The 22469-nt window shown below is 38.5% G+C and overlaps 1 protein-coding gene across 1 annotated transcript in view; it reads left to right on the forward strand.

Annotated features, from left to right (window-relative positions):
• The first annotated feature begins 5466 nt into the window (after window positions 1-5466).
• lhfpl6 (LHFPL tetraspan subfamily member 6) overlaps window positions 5467-22469 on the forward strand; it is a 34980-nt gene continuing 17977 nt past the window's right edge. Inside the window, exons 1-2 of the mRNA XM_055208223.2 lie at window positions 5467-5732; window positions 6423-6921. Coding sequence (XP_055064198.1) covers window positions 6537-6921 — 385 coding nt within the window. The 5' untranslated portion in view covers window positions 5467-5732; window positions 6423-6536. The remainder of the gene's footprint in view (window positions 5733-6422; window positions 6922-22469) is intronic.

The following is a 22469-nucleotide window of genomic DNA, read 5'->3' on the forward strand; positions in this document are numbered from 1 at the left end:
ATGGGCAATTCAAATGTCAACCTTATCATGAAAGTGAAGTTTTTAACCAAAGTGTTAAATATGTCGATATTTTGTGATTTAAATACCCATGCAATGTCCCATGCATTTTCCCATACATCGATATTTGGATACACTCTCAGAAAATAAAGCTAAAATGTTGTCACTGGGACGGTACCTTTTAAAAAGGTCCTAATATGTACCACTTTGGTACAGATATGTACCTCTCATGGATATGTGTATCTTTGAGGTACCAATATGCACATTTTAGTTACTTATTTTGAAAAGGTACCAACGCAGTGACAACGTTTGTACCTTCTTGTACCTTTTTCTTTTTTTTAAGTGTAGGAATGCAAATTTCAGAATTGTCACAGGCATATAAAAGAAATGTCATGTCCATAATGCTGTTTATTTCTCATAGATGTGCATACATGTAAATAAAATTATTTTGTTCTTTTAAGTCTCTTTTCCATTTGTTGGGTATTATTTCTTTATTTATTTCTATATTTTCTATTCTAAAGTATGTTGTCTTCCAAAAACTTGTCACATCCACATTACATGCATATTTCCCTCATTTTAAATAGAAAGCTTGAGTATAGACTGATATTTTCTGATGTCTGGACAGGGGTTTAGATTAAATATAAACAGGTGGTTAATATATTAGTAATAAATGCAATTTCACATCTATAAGTCTGGAATTGTTCTAATAAGTTCTAAAAGCCCAGTTAGTACAACAATATGATTATTTTATAATAGTGTTTTACAGCTAGTTTGATATTACTCGTGATAATCTGTGAATAAAGTGTATCATTAAAAGCCTTAATGTTTATAATCTTTTCACTGGAAATAGAGCAACTATAATGAAATTTAACAATTGACCTGACCTTACGCAGTCTATATTAAAAATATCAAGGTTATATTTTACAGAATTTTCTTTAAATTATGTAGGATGATTTTGTCTAGCAAAACAGTTCATTTAAAAAAATGACTTTAGCTAGTTTATAAATAATACAAATGCTCCTCAGACCACTAGATGGCCCCCATTATCTTTCGTCTGCTTTGTTCTGCTCAAAAGAGAAATATTTCAAAATAAATTATTTTAATATTAATACAATTAACTGGTGTCATTTATTTTGTTTTAAAAGAGATATTACACAAACATGCTGTATGATTTATCCCCTTTTAAAAGATTTCTAATGAAAGATTTCTAATGAAGACCAATGAGTGACATTTTAATGAATGGGATGGCAAAATGACAAGGCCGCTTACTTCAAATATACATTTCTAGTCAAACAACGGCTTTGATGTTTGTTGACAGTAGTTTTTAACTTTTAAAACAACACACCGTCCTTGTAATTATGTACTTTGTGCAGCAGACAGGCAGAGTACTGTAGATCTTGAAAATACGAGGGATTCTGTAACTAAAGTTCAGTCAGTTTTAGATGCTGGCCGGCACAGCTGATACGGCCACTATCAGCTTGTCGCTGGAGTGTCTGGCTCAGAGTGTTTGTAAAAACGACACAGTGATTAACAGCCTGTGAAAAACAACCAGGACAACACACACGGTCGAGGGAGGCGTCCGTCACGCTGTCCGGTCTCAGTGCAGTTACAACACCGTTGTTTATGGAATAAACTCCCGGTTCTGACACATATTAACTTGAATGAAGCAAGACATTTGACATATGATAAACTGTAATCATTATTCATTACAGTGCTGTTTGAATTGTGCTCTATAAGGACACGGAAAAGGCCAAGGGAGTTATTGTTTGATTGAGGAAAGGGTAAAAATAAATGTAAGGATTCTATGTAAAGGGCTTTTTCTCCTTCACAGAGTGCTGTGCTTGCGCTTTATGATTTGAGCGTGTGTTGTGAAGTTCATGGCTGACACTGTGATTACTGGAGGGTGAATAACAGCGGGCCAACTGTCTCTTTTTCTGACCAACATACCCTTTTCTGACTGAGGGCAAACACACACACTAAAAATAATGCATCCTTATCGCGAAGTCTTACTTTATTACAATTTATTGTGTGCACTGTGCTTATTGTTGGCTTTTAAAGGGATAGTTCACCAAAAAATTAAAATCCAGTCGTCATTTACTTATCATCAAACCTGTATATTCATTTTTGGGTGAACTACACCTTTAAGGCAAAATATTAAATGCTTCCTCATTTGTGAATTGCTTTGAATTAAAGCTTCTGGTAAATGAATAAATGTAAATGTTATGTAAAGATCACTTTATCCAGCACCACTAGATCCCTTTCTTTACTTTAAATCATGCACTCAGCAAACAGAGTACCACTGATTTCCCAGTGACATTGCTTGTCAGTCCCAGTGATAAAAAATTTTCCCAGTATTCATGGTAATGAGGTAAATCTGCATATAATTCTAAAATCTCATTAACTCTATTCATGTGACATTATATCATTAGCAGGTACAGGCCTGGTGTTACTCAGTGTGGTGCAGTGTCATGCTGAGACTATATTTAACATGATTTTTGGAAGTTTTGATAGGAGGTGACAGCTCATGACCATTTTGGAAAGCTATACGACCAAAGTTGTTCAGGTAACAAACTGCCATCAGTCAGTTGTGCTCTGGTGGCCAGAGGGGGTGACAGAACAAGTATTACTGTAAAAGAGATATAACCTTTAAATTATTTAGTATGCTTAATGTGTCAGGTTGGTATTAAATTAACTGCTGTCATATACATCTGTGCTGTTCATTACGCACCCTTTAGATTTTGAGTGTTTTTTACACTGTTTTTCACACCTTTAAAGTGGTAGACGTGTTACAGTAAGTAAAACAGATGGTACAACCCACCCCCAAATATACATTATAATTTTAACAAAACAGGGAAAACAAAGAGCAATGCATTGCATGTCTGGTATGTAATAGAGAGCTGGCTTTACTAGGTTTATTGAACTGAAATCAGATAAATCAGCCTAGTAAGAAAGCAATATGGCTCCTGGTAATTGATTGGGTGCTAAATTTTTCATAACAGCTAATGGAACCAAATCACCATCAAGGCACAAGCACCAATGACTACAATGCTTTACACTATAAATACTTATTAAAAAGAAATATATTGCATGTTTTATCTTTAAAGGCGGGGTGCATGAACGGGAGTCGGGCCGAGTACCAAAACACACTTGTAGCCAATCAGCAGTAAGGGGGGTGTCTACTAACCGACATCATTGCTGTGTTGCGTATGTGTGGGGCGGGTCTATCAAAAGAAGGTCCAGATTCTAGTGGGGTAGGGCCGTGTTTGTTTAGGTGATTTCAAATATCAACATTGGCTTTCAGAGATCATGCACCCCGCCTTTAAGTCTTTGAGTAATAGCAAAAGAAGGATTTGATATTCTGTCTATTTTGTATTTATTTAAAGAATAAGTAAACATTTACTCATAGATATGATAAAATGTTTACTTATAAATACTTACAAATAAATATGTGATGTGTATAGCTTTGCTTAATGCAGTGATGTAATTCACACTGAAACAGGAAGTTAGGATCGGACATATTAAGTGGCTCCTCTCATTTTTAAAATAGCTAATAGCATAAAGTTTACCTCACAGCTTGGAATCTGCTGAGTAGCTGAAGTGCAGAATGATGTCATAAAAGTCATTGATCCATACTGGTGGATGTTAGAGACTATAAATTTTAAAAGCTTGTTTTTCCTAAACGCGCATTTGTTTACCAGTTTATAGATATTGTTAAGTCTAATAAATTCCAGCTTGAAGCCAAAAATCGTCTATTTTGATTTCATGGGGACTTCAATTACAGCTGTTATGTAGATGTTGAGAGGCAATATGAGTCATACTGGTACAGGGTGACCTAAAGGTCACTTTTACATCTGTTACAAAGACGCTAGAAGGGATGCTAACTAATCTGAAAAAAGAGTAAAAAATGAAGTTAGGCAGATGCTGTGGTTAAATTGGAAAATAATCCATTAGTCTTGCATACAGATTTTAAGTGCAATAACATCAAAGTTCTTTAATATGTTAAATTCACACAGCTCACAGTCACACTAATGAGGGTGTTGATTGAAACATCGCACCTTCTTTACTTTATGTTGATGATTGTGCAATGAAGGACCACCGCGGGTAGCAACATTACTATGTGTGAGGTGTGTAAGTAACATTATTCAATAGCACGGCTTAAAAAAATTGGCAAACTGAAAACAGAGCAAGAAAATAAACTTTTTGAACCACGGTCCATTAAGTATCTAAATGGTCCTTTTTATCTGAAAGGCTTTCAAGCAGATCTGAGCTGAACAAACAGAATGAGATTATGCATGATTGTCTGCCTAAGATTGTGTTCTCCTTCAGATATGGCCGGATTTAAAGACAAAAAGTTTTCAGTTATTTTCTTGGAAGGAGAAATACCTCTCAAAACAGACGAAATAAAATAGCAACCCAGACTTCTCCTGATGAGTGAACTTGGATTAGTATACAGCTAAATATATCAGTAAGTATGTAATCATATGACACTCCCAGCCCGGATCTCTGACTGCCCCACCGCAGCACCCATATCAAATAATAACAGCCTTTCAGCCTGGATATTTTATGTGCAAGAGGCGATGTCCATGAATTCTGCATGACTGACTTACGACTGCATCACTTAACACAAGAGCGAGATGGGCTCCTACAATTTGCATTTCTCATCAGGGTCAGAACTGCTTCAACATGCAACGACTCTCTGATGTTGGTTTTGGCTTACAATGAAATGCATGAAAGCAGCAGTGATGAGATTGAATACTACAACATTATTATAGTTACATTAACCAAGACTGCCATCAGAGAGACACTGAAGATGAGAAAAAGCATTGCGGGACTGACATTATAATAATGGATCTTCAAGGAGAAATGCTGACAGTGAGCTCCTCTGTGTGATCCTGAAGGTCGTTGCTGCCTTCAAAGTCGTTTCGATATGCACCATCAGTTTTTATGTGTCATTTAGTCAAGGTGACACAGACAAACACACGTGATCTTTAAACACAGTTACAGTAGGCTACTATGTCCCAGATCATAGTATGTTGAAATTAACATCTTTACAATAACCAGATGGTCTACTATTCACAGTAAAAATGTGTGGAGAACCTTGTACTCTCTGTGTGTTTCATTTTGAAGGGCTTCTCCCAAATTCCTTTTAAGGGTTTATCCTACAAAGTGAGAGACGGTGTAGAAGATCAAATACTGTTCCTTGAAATCATCTTCCAATTTAAACGGTGCTATTGTCATGCAAGAAACCATTGAAGTGAAGTGTCCATCAGTTGTTCCCTTTAAAATCCTGAAGGACTTTTGATGTGGCCAGTTTTGACATTTTAGATAGATAAAAATTGCAGCCATGATTGTTATTTAATAAAAAGCAACGGCAAGAAACTTCTTTGACAATTGTCGCTTCAGGTCCTGTGTTGATCGGGAGCGCACGCGGCGGCAAGGTGGAGTCATACGCTGCTTTGGAAAACAGAGCAGCCTCTGGGCGGAGTATCGGGAGATTGATGGCTTTACTTGCGTGTTCCCACTCTCTCACCCTCTTTTAGTTTGGTATCGCACAGAAAAACGTGGGATTGCTTGGGAACTCCAGATCGGACGGAGCGGATTGAGCTGAGAGCGCGCACACAGTTCAAGCTTTCGACTCGTGAACGGATAACACGCGCTGCATTCTGTCGTCATTAATCCTCTATCGGTTTTAACTGAAGTCAAGTGCAGTCGGAAAGAGTGAGCGACAAAGACATGTAAGATCTTTATCTCATGTTTTACACGCTAGTTTAAGGACTTTTGAACTCTTTCTTCCGTGTGACAGTTGTTATCAGAAAAACAATATGACGACAATCATATTTTGCTTGTTAAACTGTATAGTGAGGAAGGCATGACCTTTAACGTTCGTTTTAAAATGTATGAATGTAACGTTACAAGTATACGGTACTTTGGTAAACATTTTCCAGAAGATACACGTTTAAATAACACATACACATGTTTTTACAGTATATAAGAAGCAAAATGTTGTTTGAGGTACTTTTAGATGGCACGCCACAGAACTTATCTTCGTGACCCGTGGTGGCGTCACAGAATGGTTTCATGTCAGTTTGTTGTATGTCGCTTGCGTTTTTTATGTGATTTAAAATCTAATACACATTCAATTTATCTACCATAACTCTACACAAATAAAAATAGAGCTTAAATGCATTGTAAGGGAAGTTTCTGCCAAATACATGTAGTAATGTAAATGTTAAGTCCATAACGTGCTTGAGGCCAAGTGACATTTGTTACACCAGTAGCTCATAAATTAATGGCAAAAATTCATGTTTCAGATGTGTTTCAACAACCTAATTGTAACCTGAAGAGCCTGTCATGTCAGATTTATGGTTGAAGACAGATGTCCCAAACTTTTACTGACATTCTCACACTTTTTGCTGTTTCCTCAGGCGTAACCTTGTAGAAAGACAGTGGGAGGATCTGGGTTGGTAGTTCTGTATCCAGACATAACGCTTAACCTGGATTGAGTTGCATCTATATAAAGTTTAAACTGCAGCTCCAAGATGGCATCCAGTCTTACCTGTGCAGGTGTGGTTTGGGCTCTGTTGTCCTTTCTGTGTGCCGCTGCGTCATGCGTGGGCTTCTTTATGCCATACTGGCTCCTTGGGTCGCAGATGGGTAAGCCAGTGTCTTTTGGAACGTTCCGACGCTGTTCTTATCCGGTACGGGACGAAGCCCGTGGTGGGACGGTGATGTTGGAGCAGTGTGGACGCTATGCCTCCTTCCAGGGGATCCCGAGTCTGGAATGGAGAATCTGCACTGTGGTGACGGGGACGGGATGTGGGCTACTGCTTCTGGTGGCCCTCACGGCACTGATGGGATGCTGCGTCACGGATCTGATCTCTCGCACCATTGGACGGGTGGCCGGGGGAATACAGTTTGTGGGGGGTGAGTACAATCACAAGCTTGACTGGAGATTCTGTAATGTTTGGACGGCTGATACTACTTATTTATTTATTCTCAACACTATTTAGCATCTATGGCTATATTCATGGTGAAAACCGATTAATCTATAGACAAGTTATAACATCTCCAATTCACTGAACCTGCATGTCTTTGGACTTTGGGAGGAAATCAGGGTACCCGGAGTAAACCATGGCTGACACAGGAACAACATACAAACTGCAATGGCATCCTGACTCAGCCGAGGCTGGGTGGCTGATTCTGAAATTAATGAATACATATGTATAGAGTTAACAATATTTCATAGATGGCTGGATGTACAGTAGTGACCAAAAGTGATGTCTGGGTGAAGGATTTGTACAATATTTGCTATAAAGGATTAGTCCATTTTCTTAAAAAAAAAAAATAATAATTAATAATTCGTTACATTTATATAGCGCTTTTCCAGTGCTCAAAGCGCTTTACATATGAATGGGGGAATCTCCTCAACCACCACCAATGTGCAGCATCCACCTGGATGATGCGACGGCAGCCATATTGCGCCAGAACGCTCACCACACACCAGCTTATTAGTGGAGAGGAGACAGAGTGATATAGCCAATTAGTATGAGGGGATGATTAGTAGGCCAATGGGCAAGTTTGGCCAGGATGCCGGGGCACACCCCTACTCTTTTTCGAAGGACATCCTGGGATTTTTAATGACCACAGAGAGTCAGGACCTCGGTTTAACGTCTCATCCGAAGGACGGTGCTTTTTTGACAGCATAGTGTCCCCGTCACTATACTGGGGCATTAGGACCCACACAGACCACAGGGTGAGCACCCCCTGCTGGTCTCACTAACACCTCTACCAGCAGCAACCTGGTTTTCCCAGGTGGTCTCCCATCCAAGTACTGACCAGGCTCAGCCCTGCTTAGCTTCAGTGGGCAAGCTGGCTTGGGCTACAGGGTAAACATAATTTACTCACCACCATGTCATCCAAAATGTTGATATCTTTATTTGTTCAGTCGGGAAGAGGTTGTGTTTTTTGAGAAAAGGCATTCCAGGATTTTTCTCATTTTAATGGTCTTTAATGGACCCTAACACGTAACAGTTTAAAATTGTTTCAAAGGACGCTAAACGATCACAGACGAGGCATAAGGGTCTTATCTAGCAAAATGATTGTCATTTTTTACCAGAAAAATAAAAAATATGCACTTTTAAACCACAACTTCTCGTCTATCTCCGGTCTTGTTACGGGCCAGCGCGATCTCACGTAATTGTGTAATGACGTAGAAAGGTCACGTGTTACATATATAAAAGGCACATTTGCGGACCATTTTAAACAAAAAACTGACACAAAGACATTAATTAGTATCATTCGACATACAACATTGTCGGAACGGTCCTCTTTCTCCACACTTGTGAACACTGGGGCGTAGTTTCGCATACGTCCTCCGTGACCTCTTGACGTGATAACGTAGTGCGTGAGGTCACGTTGGCGTGTCACATGACCGGAGATAGACGAGAAGTTGTCGTTTATTTTTCTTGTCAAAAATGACAATCGTTTCGCTAGACAAGACCCTTATGCCTCATTTTGGATTGTTTAGAGTCCTTTGAAAATCTGTTGAAACAATTTTAAACTGCATTAAAACTGTTACGTGTTGGGGTCAATTAAAGTCTATTAAAATGAGAGAAATCCTGGAATGTTTTCCTCAAAAAACATAATTTCTTCTCGACTGAACAAAGAAAGACATCAACACCCCGGATGAAATAGTGGTGAGCAAATTATCTGGATTTTTTTTAGAAAATGGACTAATCCTTTAATGCCCCCTCAGGTTAGAATAAACCATCAAAATATGACGTGTATAGTACAAAATGAACAAAACAATAACTAAAAGCAGAAAAAAAGGCAACCCACAGCATATTAGGGAATCTGAGTTTTATCCGAATAAATTAACATACCGTAACATTAAAATGTGTTGAAAGAATGGATAAAAGCATCTGCTAAATGTAAAGAAGTAAATGTAAAATGTTGATTTCATCATACAGTGCCTGCACATATCTCTTACATTATCATATGGATGGCTGAAAAATCTCTATTGGTAAACCAAGAATTTTAAATGCATTTATTGGTTGACTGCATTGAAAAGCAATTATAAGGTTGGATGCATGATTTAATAATTGGCTAGCCAGATAAAACGCTGCAACTTCACAAACACACACACATTTACATTTCTTTACACCATCTCTTCCATACGTTAGTTCCTCATGGCATCAAATGATGACCATCACATCTCCTTGTTTAAAGCCCTTGTGCTTGTTTTAACAATCTTTTGCTATGATTCATGTCACCCTGTGAATAGACGAGGCTGTGACCTCTTCCTGATTTGATTTTGAAACCCCAAGCTAACATCCCGGTGACAATCAGCTTGAGTTTGTTTGTTAACAGAACAAACAGTGCAATGCAAACAAGAGTTTGTTTCATGTCCTTTACTGTCAAGAGAGTAAAAGCGCCACATACAGGAAAAAAAGGCAGACCCTTATGACTTACACCATCATCTTTCCATTTGTCCTGCCTCAGAGCGATGACTTTGTTCCATTCCAGTGAGATAGGAAGTAATGGGGGTTGATTATACGTGACTGCTCTGTAAGGGACCTTAAGCCATATCCATCATAAGTTTTTTTTTTTCTTTCTTTTTTGTTTATTTTACACCACGCACATTGATACACTTGCTTTGCTCTTATTCATCATGCATTATTCAAGGGCAACAAAATATTTCCTGCAATTTTTCCTTGTCCTAGAAAGCTGTGGCTTTGTTTGTATCACTTGATATAGTAAAGGCAATAGAGAGAGTGTTTCTCTCATGCACTGACTAATTCTGGGAAAGGTGCCAGATGCCATATTGTTGTATCACATTTTCATGTTGCCCTTTATAGGTGGAAACATTATTCCTTAGTAGGTCAGAGCAGGGAAAGGCATGTGTATTGTTCCCATTCATTCTTTCCTATCAATATGTATTCTGATCTCGGATTAATAATGTTATGGATATGACATCACTCTTCACCTGGATTAGATTTCCCCGCACATGTTTCCGTATATCACACACATGCTCTCCCGAGAAGACAGTATGCTCAGTTGTAGTGAATTTACCATGGGATTTATGGGATATGTCTTGCTGTTGCCAGGATCTCAGCCAATGGGAGTGCAAGTCCTTGAAATGAGTCTTATTCGCATGAGAGACGTGCCGGTTTGACTGGGTGTGTGAAGTGTGTTTTCTCAATTACTTTTTAATGTCTTCTTATTACATTAAAATATTGAAGACATGTCCTCTTAGAACAACCTCAGCTCCTGAGAGATGCTTCTCACTTTGTTAATGACAATGCCTGATGAGGTTGGTACATTTCCAGAATGCAAAAGAGACCATAGTTTTTATTTTTATCAATCTGCATTCTTGCATTGAGTCTCTCATCACCCTATCAAAAAATAACCTTATCATCAGTCTTATTTTCGGTCTTGTCCCTTCACTGTTTTGCTAAAGAAATAAGTCACATACTGTGCATCTTGGATGGCCTGAAGATCTATTTACAGCAAATCTTTACTTTTTAGTGAACTAATCCTTTAAAGAAGTTCTCCAAAGTTGTCATTGACTTTGAATCTGGTCACAATCGACTGCAAACAAATAAAAAACAGAATTGTAGAAGCTCCTGGGGTTTGCCTCTTGCTTCCCCACTGTTAGCTCGGATGTCAAATAAGTCAGGTTTGTGTGCTGTGCAAAGCTCTCTTGTTTAAATCCAGATCGACTGTATTGAGTTAGTCACGCTGGAATGTTTCTAATTGCACGTACGACCAAATGTTGAGAGCTGTTGATTTTTGTGCGGTGTTGTGTACTTTTGTGTGGCTCTGTGGAAATGTGTGTGTCTGAGCACCGTTCATGTGTATTTGTGGTTTTGTGGGAACGGCCCTGGCCGAGGGTGTACGCTGCTTTTAGCTGACCCATGCCGACCCCTGGGCGCTTGGAAAGAGATGGAGGGGGCTTGAGAGGAAGTAGAGCGGTATGTATTGGACAGACATGTGGGATCCAGCTGATTGGACAGCTGCACCACTATGAAGAGACTTCCTGGCTCCAATGCGTAGAGGAGATTGTTAAACATCTCACACTGTCAGTTTCTACTCTGTATATGGCATCTGTCAGAAAATTCCGTCCTTGGAATGCTCAGAATGTGTCGGAATGCTGCCGGAATATAAAAGTAGAATAGAGAGAGAGTGACAGATAGCAAAGTGATCTGAAGAGAGAAATCCAGTGACATCATTTGGTTGTGTCGTATACTCGCCATTCTGTTCTGATTGAAGATAAAAGCTTAATTCCAATTTACATGCCTAATAGGACGAAAGATTAGGATTAATATGCCCCAAATCATAGTACGCTTGAAATGGTCTGCCAGAGGCACATGGATGGTATACTCGGTGTGTGTCCATGCATGCTAATGTCACCCACAACTAGAGGTCGACCGATATGGGTTTTTTGATGGCCGATGCCGATGCCGATATGAAGCAAGCAATGTGGCCGATTGGCCGATATAACGCCGATATAAGAAATGAAATTAAAGTAAATAAAAAGCATACCAACAATTAATGAAAGTAAATTAACATTTAACACATAATATGTATAAACAATTAGTGCAATTTATGTGTTTAACTTAAACATACAGAAATTAAAGATTTATAAAAAAAATTATGCAAAAAATATAATAGTAGCTACTTTACTTAGTAAGAGGTTGTTTTTACTTTCCTAAAGTTAAAAATATATTACTAAACAAAAAAGATTGGTAACACTTTACAATAAGGTTCATTACTTAACTACATTGGTTAACATTAACTAATAATGAACTGCACTTATACAGCATTTATTAATATTTTTAATGTTAATTTCAGCCATTACCAATACTTTATTAAAATCTTGTTAACATTAATTTATACACTGTGAACTAACATGAACAAACAATGCTTTATTTCTATTAACTAACATTAACAAAGATTAATAAATACTGTAACAAATGTATTGCTCATGGTTTGTTCATGTTAGTTAATACATTAACTAATGTTAACTAATGAATCTTATTGTAAAGTGTTACCAAAAGATTTATCTCTGTTTTTCCGTTTTGTCTTTGTAAAAACAACACGACAAAATGCACAGCCTACGTTATAACAGTATTTGCTTATTTAGCGACATGTAGCTTAGCATCAAAACAAAACAAACTTAAACATGACAATGTACAATCCAGTGCACACATTAGGTTATCATGCACAGTTAAATGCGGTGGATAATGAAGAAGAATAAATAGAAATGCAAACATATTAGCAAGTTATGTACTTACCATACAACGTGCGTCTCGTCCTCCTAACACACACCTGCGTGCACGCCCAGCTTTCATGCTGGGCTTCGGTGGCGCTGGTTATTGCGGAGGGAAACAGCGTCTTTTTTATAAGTTACCGACAACAACGCGCATATCTGAGGAAGAGCCGGTCGCGGAATTTGTCACTGTTTGGTAGGTAAAAAAATTTCAGTATGTTTTAAATCTATTTGTGTCCCAAGTTGTTGTTACCGGCGCCGAGCTGCGGATATGACAGCTCACGGAACATTTTAAGTGAGACTTTGCTGCATGCCGGAGTTTTATACACAACACAACATCATTTTTATAAGGAAATGATGGTTGGTTATTTCACTGTGGCAGACTAGCTATGTATTTGACGTCGGGTGGTGCAGCAAGAGCCGGTCGGCGTGAGGCACGGGGATCTGCGGGAGTGTTTTTAAAGCATATGAAGCAGATTGCTCTCGCAGTGCATTGACGTCATGCACCAACCGGCGCTGTGGGGTCGAGTGTATTCGTCTTCCTAAGGAACAAAATGCTAATGCGCTAACGTGACCAAAGCGGAGAATCTATCGGCCAAACGGAAAGATTTATCGGCCGATGCCGATAATAAGAAATGGCCATATATCGGCCGATTTATCGGCCTCGGCGATATATCGGTCGACCCCTACCCACAACCTCTATAGAATATTTCTGCTATGGAAAAGCAGTTTGTGACAAGTCTGTTCAAATGTTAGATATGATAAAAAATATTATATATATACAGTATAAATATATAATCAAATAATGAAGTAATTGATACATTTTAAATAAACAGTGCATTTTATAAATGTGCGAAATGTATTTATAAGGTTAAATGTGTTACTTTTTCAATACTAAAATTTAAATACTTTATTCCTTTAGTGCCATTTGTGCCAATGTCTTTGAAATTCCATGTTTAAGTAATAATGAATCTTAAATAATAAATGTAGCTGATGTATAACAGTATAATCCAATAGTATGGTTAAATTTTTATGTGTCTTTGGGGCGGTTTCCTGGACAGGGATTAGACTAGTCCTAGACTAAAATAAATTTAGGGGGCTGTCCAACCTGAAAACAACTTGCCCTGACATATGTTAAAATACACCGGTGCCCTTTGTTTTGCCTTAAAATGCACACACAAGTATTTTTTAGTAAGGCATGTTTGTTATATTTCCTAATTAAACTAAGGCCTAGTCCTGGCTAGGGATGCTCATATCAGTTAATTTTCCCGACCGACAACCGTAGCTTCTAAACCGAACATTAACCGTTAACTTATAAGATTTTAATATGAAATTGTCATTGAGTAAAAATTTGAGTTTACTCGCTCCATTCGCGTGTGAAAGCCGTGTGCGAAATTCTAGTCATTCAAGACATTGACACGGAAATTCGCGTCATAGGAGGGGCTTCTACGACTTCGTTGAGACTCTGCTCGCTTCCTGTAAGCATGTCACTACTACAGCAAGGTCCTGATTGGTTAAAGCGGCGTGGACATCCGCAGAAGTTCGGATTTTTGAACTCGCACGTTTCCCGCGGCAATGGTCAATTCACGGGGAATGGCCATCCACGCCGTGTGTTATGCGCCATTCGCACTTACTGAGCCGCAGGATGCCTAATCGCGTCTTAAACTGTTGCCTACTATCCGTGTGTTTGTTGTAGTCCAAGAAAAGAGATGGAGACTAAAACTTGCGTAATGTACCTTTTGCATATCATTAATATGTACTAATACACACTTACACATCAAAAGAAATTAAAAATCATGAATCAGAAAATTGGTGCTCTTTAAAAGCATATGAAAAATGCCAGGCAGATGCCAACTGTGGGCGCTTGCCTCAGCTGGGCGATTTGGTTGCTATGATACTGTACTTGTTTTATTTATCAGCCATTGTACAAAGCACCGGTTGGTTGTTGTAATATTTGTCCCGCCCCTCTTTTACTGTGATTGGATGGCTAAGTGAAAAGTGACATTGACGAGCTGGCGCTAAGCGTGGACAAAACCCGTCTGGGAAGCGTGGTGCTTCCATTAGAAACCATTCAAACCATAGGCTGGTGTAAACGCCTTGATGTACACGACCCCTAACAATTCCTTGTGAAGACTTGCTATTATGTGTTTATTCTGGTATTTAACTCTTAATAATTTTCATTTGCAAGCACACAATTTATGGCAGACTTGGGAGAGAATAGAACATCACGCAAGCAGCTGGCCACCATCAGTACGATAATGTCATCTTTACAAAACACTCACGGTTTACAAGAAACGATTCCTCTGTGGCTCCTAAAGGAAATGAGTCAGAAACCAAAGTTCCAACTGGCTGAAACTTCGGCACCTTTGAAAATTTACACAGCACAGCGGTGAAGATATGTAGGTCACAGCTCCGACTGCAGTTCACATGTGTTTACATTCTTGAAAGAAAAGCGGTGCGCTGCTTGACTTCATTTTAAGCTGGGTAGAATTGCCTTGCAGTGGGCTGGAACGATATTTTCTTAGCTCACTCTCTGTAGGTGGAAATGAAATAAGAGGAAAGTTTTAAGGGCTGTAAAGCTGTCAGAACAAGGAATGCATGGACAATATGAAATATTTACTAAAATAAATCCAGGCTATGTGACATATAACAACAGAATGACAACATTTGGATTGTGTAGCAATGCAAATTTGTGTGTTAAATTTACAAGAGGTTTATACTAAATCTATTTATCAGACACGTTAAAACAAAGCGACTTAAACATGAAAGAGCAGGTTTGCGGTTTTCATTGTTTTTTGATGTGGGTGTGGCCGGATAAGCTGGAGTCAGTCAGGCATGTGCTGGAAAGAGGAGCTTTCGTTCATGAATTATTCATCGTAACTTAACTGGGTGAAATGAAGAAAAACAAAATCAAAACCTTCAAATCCAGCATGATATTTTAGCTTTAAGGCATAAATCATAAAACCAGCTCATATAATTGAGAAACCCAGTCATTTACAAGAAGGAGAAGAATGTATAAACCCACTGATGCTCAGAATAGCATGTAAATGGGTGTGTCTATGATATATATGTATATATTGTATGCATGTATAAAGTGTGTGTCTGTGTGTGCGCCGCATCTGCCACATTGATTAGAAATGATTGCAAGCTCAGTTTGAACTTGCTTCTTCTGAATTAGCTGCACAGCTTGATGTTTTCGACCATATTGCATCCCATTGCATTCATTTTTATTTTATGCATTGCGCACAAGATAGAAGTCATTATCTTTTAAAAATGCGCACACGCACGCACACTTGAACAAAGCCAACTTTCCATGGATAAATGAACAAAGACATCTCTGTGTTCAGATCTTTGAGAAGTTCCATTTCGAGCTTGGCCAAGTCCAACACCGCGTGGTCCCTCTCCAGCCCGGCTCCCTCCCTCAGATTGGAATGCAGGTCTGCATTCTCTTTAAGGCAATCATTTTGGAATGTTCCAGGCTTCCAGATGGTCCTCTTAAGGTCCACAACTGTGGCAGCAGAGACATTCTTTGGCTCAAATAGAGGAAAAATAATTGGTTTTCTTTCCTAGCCCATCCTGAGCATTTGAAAAGCATTCTCCTCCGAGAACAATCTAGCAGTGTGACACAGAGATCATTTCTGGATAAAGGAGAGCTTTCATACACAGATGGCATATGCATTTTTCAAGAAGGCGCAGTAGAGGGGTGTCTTCATCTCTTGTGACTTGAACGTGACATCGCGGATGCCTTGAGGGCTTTCAGTCTGTTTACCAGTTTCTGATTTGTTTGTACTTTCAGCCGCATTGGTTTAAGTACAAATGATTCATACTAGCTCAAAGCAGCTGCTGTCGAAACAGTTATGATGGAAGTTGCCCAGTATAATTTTAAAAGCAAATACATTGTGTTACTCTAAATGCAGTTCTCGCCTTGTACATTGACTTCAGTTCTCCTCAATGTGATATAAAAGGTAATGGGCTGGAATACATTTGTATTATGTTGATAAAAAACAATTCCACATGTTGGCTATGATGATGTTAAATAAATTTATGAGCTTGATTTAGGATGAAGGTCTGAAATAGAGGTAGACCAGGGCTCAACGCAAATCATTTTTTATACTGGCCAGTGGTTTAGGTTTTTACTTGCCCTGCCAAAATTTTCACTGGCCCCAATAAAAAAATGTCAATGTTTAAAAATATTTAAAAATAATAATTCAAAAGTCAAATATATTTGTATACATATACAACAAACATGTTCCAACGAAAAAAGGCTCCCAACTTTTGTGCTTTACCTGTAAACAGACAGCAATTAAATGTCTGCTTCCAAGATGTTAAATAATGTACATTGATGAAAATATATTTTAGTGACTGAGCGTGTAGCACTGGCCCAATCGGGCAAGTGACAATACTTTTTACTGGCCCGAACGTCTCTCACGCTTGCCCCGGGCCACCGGGCAGTCCTTTATTTTGGGCCCTGTTGACCGATTAATCGGTTTTGCAGATTAATCGGCACCGATAGTTCATTGGTGGAACAATCGGCTATATGCAAAAAATGCATGCCAATAGTTTTTCAGAGTGTGTCCGTTGCTTCGTATCATAATAAAGTAATTAATTTGCTAAATAGATGCTGCATTAGCAGAGAAACAACAGCAAAAACCTAAGTTTGTCGTCAAGGCTGACAGGACGCTAATATTAGTAGAATCTCAAACAGTGTACACAAGATATACACACAGATAAATCCAACCCATATGTTTAATGTCATGATTATTACTATCGATTTGCATTATTTATTTCAAGCTGGTTACTTTTATCTATATTTTAAGTTAATAACGAGAGAACGTAAACTATATGCAGCTGTCAGCTACATTAACATCTTAATCTGATTTCTTTTATCATTCTTTTTTAACATTCTTTTTATCTTTTTATCAGAGTATTTCACAGAAGTATTTACTTCAATACGTATTAATATAATTCATATATTTTATGTATTTCATTTAGCATAATTTGATGGTTCAGTTCTGTTGTTTTATTACTTTTGAAATACATTTCAACACTGTTTCACTTTAAGTGTTATGTTTGTTTTTTACCTCTAGTCTGAAATTCTGGTACTCATATGTGAAGTATTAATAATAATTATTATTATACATTTCTTTAGTATTTTAATTCTGATCTGCAATATTAATACAACTTTTTGTGCTCCTGTAACTTGAGTTGGTAGAGCATTGCGGTAGCAACACAACGACCGTGGGTTTGATTCCCAAGGGAACCCACATACTGCTAAAATGTATAGATTGAATACACTGTAAGTCACTTTGGGTAAAAGCGTCTGCCAAACGCATGAATTTAAATGTAAATTTTGTGTCTTAGTAATCACATTCTGCCCCAGTCAAGAAAAGAAATCATTTACTCAAGCTGTTCGCTGGCATGGCCACGCACAACACCATTTGTCAGTGTGCAAAAAGCTGAAGCAATTATGAAGAAAAACAAGATATTACATTGTCCTGGAGGGCATCTAGATTTCACGAAGGCCTGTTTTTGACTCAAGCGCTTGTTTATAAAATTATGACTGATTTTACCATTTACCCATGTATGCATGCGCTCAAATTTTGGGAACATTACTAGTCACAACCAGTGATCTCCTTTTCATCTCCTTTTCACTCACCATATTGCTGTTTTCTCTGTGTCGGGCTGAGCCAAATAAGAGTTATGGTCAGTGTACATCTGTGGTGGTCTGTAATAAGCTGTGATGACAGCATAGCTCTACATGTGTATGCGGCCAATAACAGGGTTAGTCTTGGGCTGAGCACTTGACTGTCAATCACAATTAGCGATTGAATGCCAAGTTTTATGTTGAAACCACTTGGGACAGTTGGGGTGTCCTTACAGTGTTGCAAAAGTCAAGTTTTCCTAAGTTGTGATGCCATTCTTACCCAAATGGGATGTATGCACATTTGGAAGATCAAGACCATTTGCCATGTAACGTACTGTGCAAATAATGGTAGTAATAGTTTACTCTTACTCTCTTACTAAAAGTGATACCTACACCTAAAATTCCCTTTCAAAATTGACAGTCATGCTTTTCTCCAGAAAAGATGGCTTTGAGAGACACACAGATGTCTGTTTTCAAATATAATCTTGTGAAGTCTTTTCTATTTAAGTTTGTTTGGACAGCGGTGTACAACGTAGCCACAATCTTTCTTCACCCTATTATTTTCCTGTCTGACCGTCGCTTTGTGAATTCAGTGAACACTTTAAATTAGCCCTCTTGGTTTTTCCTCAAACGTACTTCCTTTTTTGTTTTCCAGGTTGTTTACCGGCCCCCTTTTGTGTACATGCTTTTCTGGCACCTTACCGTGCGGTAAACTTTAACAAACAACAGCTAATGCATCACTATTGCTGCCAAAAAAGCCAGTGAGCCGTGGAATTTTCCATCTGTAGCAGAAGGTTCGAGTTGCTGCAGGTTTGTGTGTTTTCACACCGGTAGGTTTCGATAAGACAGGACTGCACTTCCTGGAAGTGAGTTTTGATTGGAGCGGTTCACGTGGCGGCACCCAAGCGTTCACCTGCCCACCCGCATGTAGACACAACAGGATGTCAGGGCTTTTAGAAACTGAGGTAATTGCTAAGCTGAGTTCCAGATTGTCAGTATGTTATGTAAGTTCTGACCAGTTGAGTTGGCAATCCAGAAGTCAGAAATCAACAATGACATGATGAAACTGGCCAGAGCTAACCCATCATCCTTGACAGGCCACTTCACAAATAGCGCTTTCGCAATTGAGATGTAATTTTCTTGGCTCGATTATATATATAGTTCGAAAAGTGCTTTGAGATCAAGTTTTGGCTAGTATTTCATTTTTTATGGTTTACCAACAATGTGCTCCAAGACACATATTTTTTACTAGTGACACGGTAAGATTTGTTACTACTGAGTTATGAAGACTCACCAAACTTCAAAAAGAGCACACAAGAGGGCATGTCGATGCGTGACTTGTTTTAAAAAAACAGCAGCAACTGCAATATGATAATGTTTAAACAATTAAGGAGCTCAGATGCAAAAGCCGCTGAACGCCACCTCCGTCAATAATGAGATAATGATATTAACCAAATGCTCTCTGCATGTATTATACGTTCATCAAATAATTTAGCTTCAAATCTGCTTAATCCCGTCCTCAGGTCATTCAGAAATACTGGTTTGTTGGCATAATCCATTAAGAGCCTAATAAAAAATGCTCATGACGCAATCTCATTCTTTCTAATGAAAGCTTGGTGACTTCCAGCAACACAAGTGACTGCGACCGTTGCGATGTGGGCGTGTCCAGTGACTCAACAAAGTTAAGAAAAATTAAACTTTATGACTTTTAAAGGCATAGTTCACCAAAAAATGAAAATAATGTCATTAATGACTCACCCTCATGACGTTCCAAACTCGTAAGACCTCTGTCCACCTCACGTGACTGCAGTATGACGTACGACACAGCTGACGTGTTATCTGGTGCGCCCCAGCTGTTTTTTTGTTTTGTTTTTTGTGCGCCCGAGCTTCGTTTACAGTCTGAGGTAGACGCACGCTGTAAGTTTGAAAAAAAAAACTTTGCAAACTTGTCTGAGGATAACACGTCATCCACATCACTGCAATCACGTGACTTTAGTCTCACATATGCGCTTCACAACAGACGCGGAAGAGAAGACAATTCTAAATAAAGTCGTAATTTTTGTTATGTTTGGACCGAAATGTATTTTTGATGCTTCAACACATTCTAACTGACCCACTGATGTCACATGGACTACTTTGATGATGTTTTTATTACCTTCCTGGACATGGACCGTATACCGTGCATAGATTTTCAATGAAGGGTCAACAAGCCCCCCGACTGTTTTTCGAAGATGAACTGAGGTCTTTCGAGTTTGGAACGACATAAGGGTGAAAATTTTTGGGTGAACTATACCTTTAAGATGCGACCACCAATGAAATTTAGTGAGGTGAACAGTTACACATTTGTTTATAACAACCTCATTAAAAGAGACTGGTTATATACAGAGATCATGCTAACATATTCACACCAAAAGCATCTATTTCAAAACTTTTATTTTGTTTTTATGTGAACTTTTGTGGGCACAAGAAGTCTTTAGTTTTTTTTTTCTCCTGTTTGATCATCCACCATTCCAAAAGTCTGATTGCTTTGGAAAGTAATGGCACACCTTTTCTCAACAAGCTGCATGATTGAACCATCAATTTTGTTCGTAGCACAAAAGGTTTGGGACGAGCTACGCACTGAATTTCAATACAGCCTTAAGTATCAGCAATAGTGATGAATTCCTAAGCAAACTCTAGTGACTTTTTTCATGTTTTCTTCTACTTTAAAAGCACACTGCGGCAGTCGCCTTTGCACTCTATCTGGTCTAGATGGTTTGTTGTTACGATAGTTTTCATAAACCCCTTGTGCATGTTTTGAGAAGTATCGATTTTCTGTTTTGTGTAGTGTGTGTAGTAATTATATTGATACAGGGCAAATGTTATTTAAAACACACCTACCTTCAGTTTATTCTTGAACGTCAGGAAATCATATTGAATTTGAGAACACTGCAAAAGACAGGCTGGACTAGTAATGCAATACTTCCATTGATTTCTTTGGGGGGGGGGGAGTGGAAGGCAGGCGGGAAGGAGTAAAGGTAGAGAATAAATCGGGAAAACAACATGTTTCTCTGGGAGACAAATCAGGTTTAACATGACTTGTTTAGAAAGTCTTTTTGTAGTTTATGGTTAACTTTGTGTTTGTGTGTGTAGAGCTGTGTGGACAAGCCAGTTTACATTGAACCTCACAGGGGGAGAGGAAATCATTCATTCAGTCTATTCAAAGCCTCTGGCCATGAGTTTTATGGCACAACCAGCAGTTTATCTTCGGCTCAGCGTGGCTTAAACACACTGGACAGTGTTGATAAGTTTATCAGTGTTTGAATGCTCTTTTGTGTTGTTTTCAAGCTTTGGCTTCCAAAAGCATTGTGCTGTTTTTGGAGTGTCTCATGCTGTTTTAAGTTAAAAATCTGCTTTTACATTAAACATATTGGGGGTGGTTTTCCAGACATGGCTTATCCTAGTCCCAGAACGCTACATCCCAAGTACTTCAAACACAGATTCACATTACCCATGCCTGAACGAGGTGGTCTCGGCCCGATTGCAAACAAACTCTGGAGCGGTTTGGTAAAAGTGTGAACGCAATTCGATCCAACAGACCAATGAACAGGGTATCTCATTGCTTTATTAACCATGAACATACCTCTTTGGTGACAAATTCTGGTGAATACGTCAACCCATTTAAAGCCAAAGTGCACCTGCTCCTCTTCTCTGCAATAGGTACATGGTAAGAATGTTGTCCCGCCTAAGTTTTGATTTCTGCTCACAATAATGAAGTAATTAACTGCAGTTACCAAAAAAGCCACACAATAAGGGGCGGTTCACATTTTGCATCTAAAACCACGTGGACAACGTGTGTGGTTCTTGTCACATGACCTGTGGTGCACTTGCGGTGTTCTGAAAAGTTGAAATGTTTTTAACTCGATGCGTTGCGAACGTGCCTGGAAAAAACGAACGCGGCACACCGCTTGCGCATCATGACCGCGTCGCTTCCATGAGCATGCATAACGCGTGCCTACATTTGAAATAACGAACAGTGTTGGGGGTAACGCAGTACAAGTAACGCGCATTACGTAGTAATATTACTTTTCTGAAGTAACGAGTAAAGTAACGCATTACTTTTTTAAATGTACACATTAATATTTGAGTTACTTTTAAAAAAAGAATAATGCAAGTTACTTTTTTTGTTTAATTAATTCGATAAAAAATTATGTACCGAATTAAACTAAACGTAGTTACATTATGCACTTTTTGCGTACACGCTTGTGTGAGTACAGTTTGAGTCAGAAACTGAGATGGAAGGCCAGAGCTTGACATTTTTGTGATAAAATATGCAATTTCTGAAAGCAGAACTTTTCAGTCATAAAAACACCTGCAAGGCCTGAAAGAGATCAAGCCTCAACCAGGAAAAAGTAACGCAAAAGTAACTAAAAAGTGACGTAAGCATTACTTTTCATGAAAAGTAACTAAGTAACGCAATTAGTTACTTTTTGGGAGTGACTTAATATTGTAATGCATTACTTTTAAAAGTAAGTTTCCCCAACACTGATAACGAACTTGAGCGTGCAAAAGACACGG

Source organism: Misgurnus anguillicaudatus, chromosome 12 (assembly GCF_027580225.2).
Source record: "Misgurnus anguillicaudatus chromosome 12, ASM2758022v2, whole genome shotgun sequence".
In the NCBI taxonomy this organism is placed as follows: domain Eukaryota; kingdom Metazoa; phylum Chordata; class Actinopteri; order Cypriniformes; family Cobitidae; genus Misgurnus; species Misgurnus anguillicaudatus.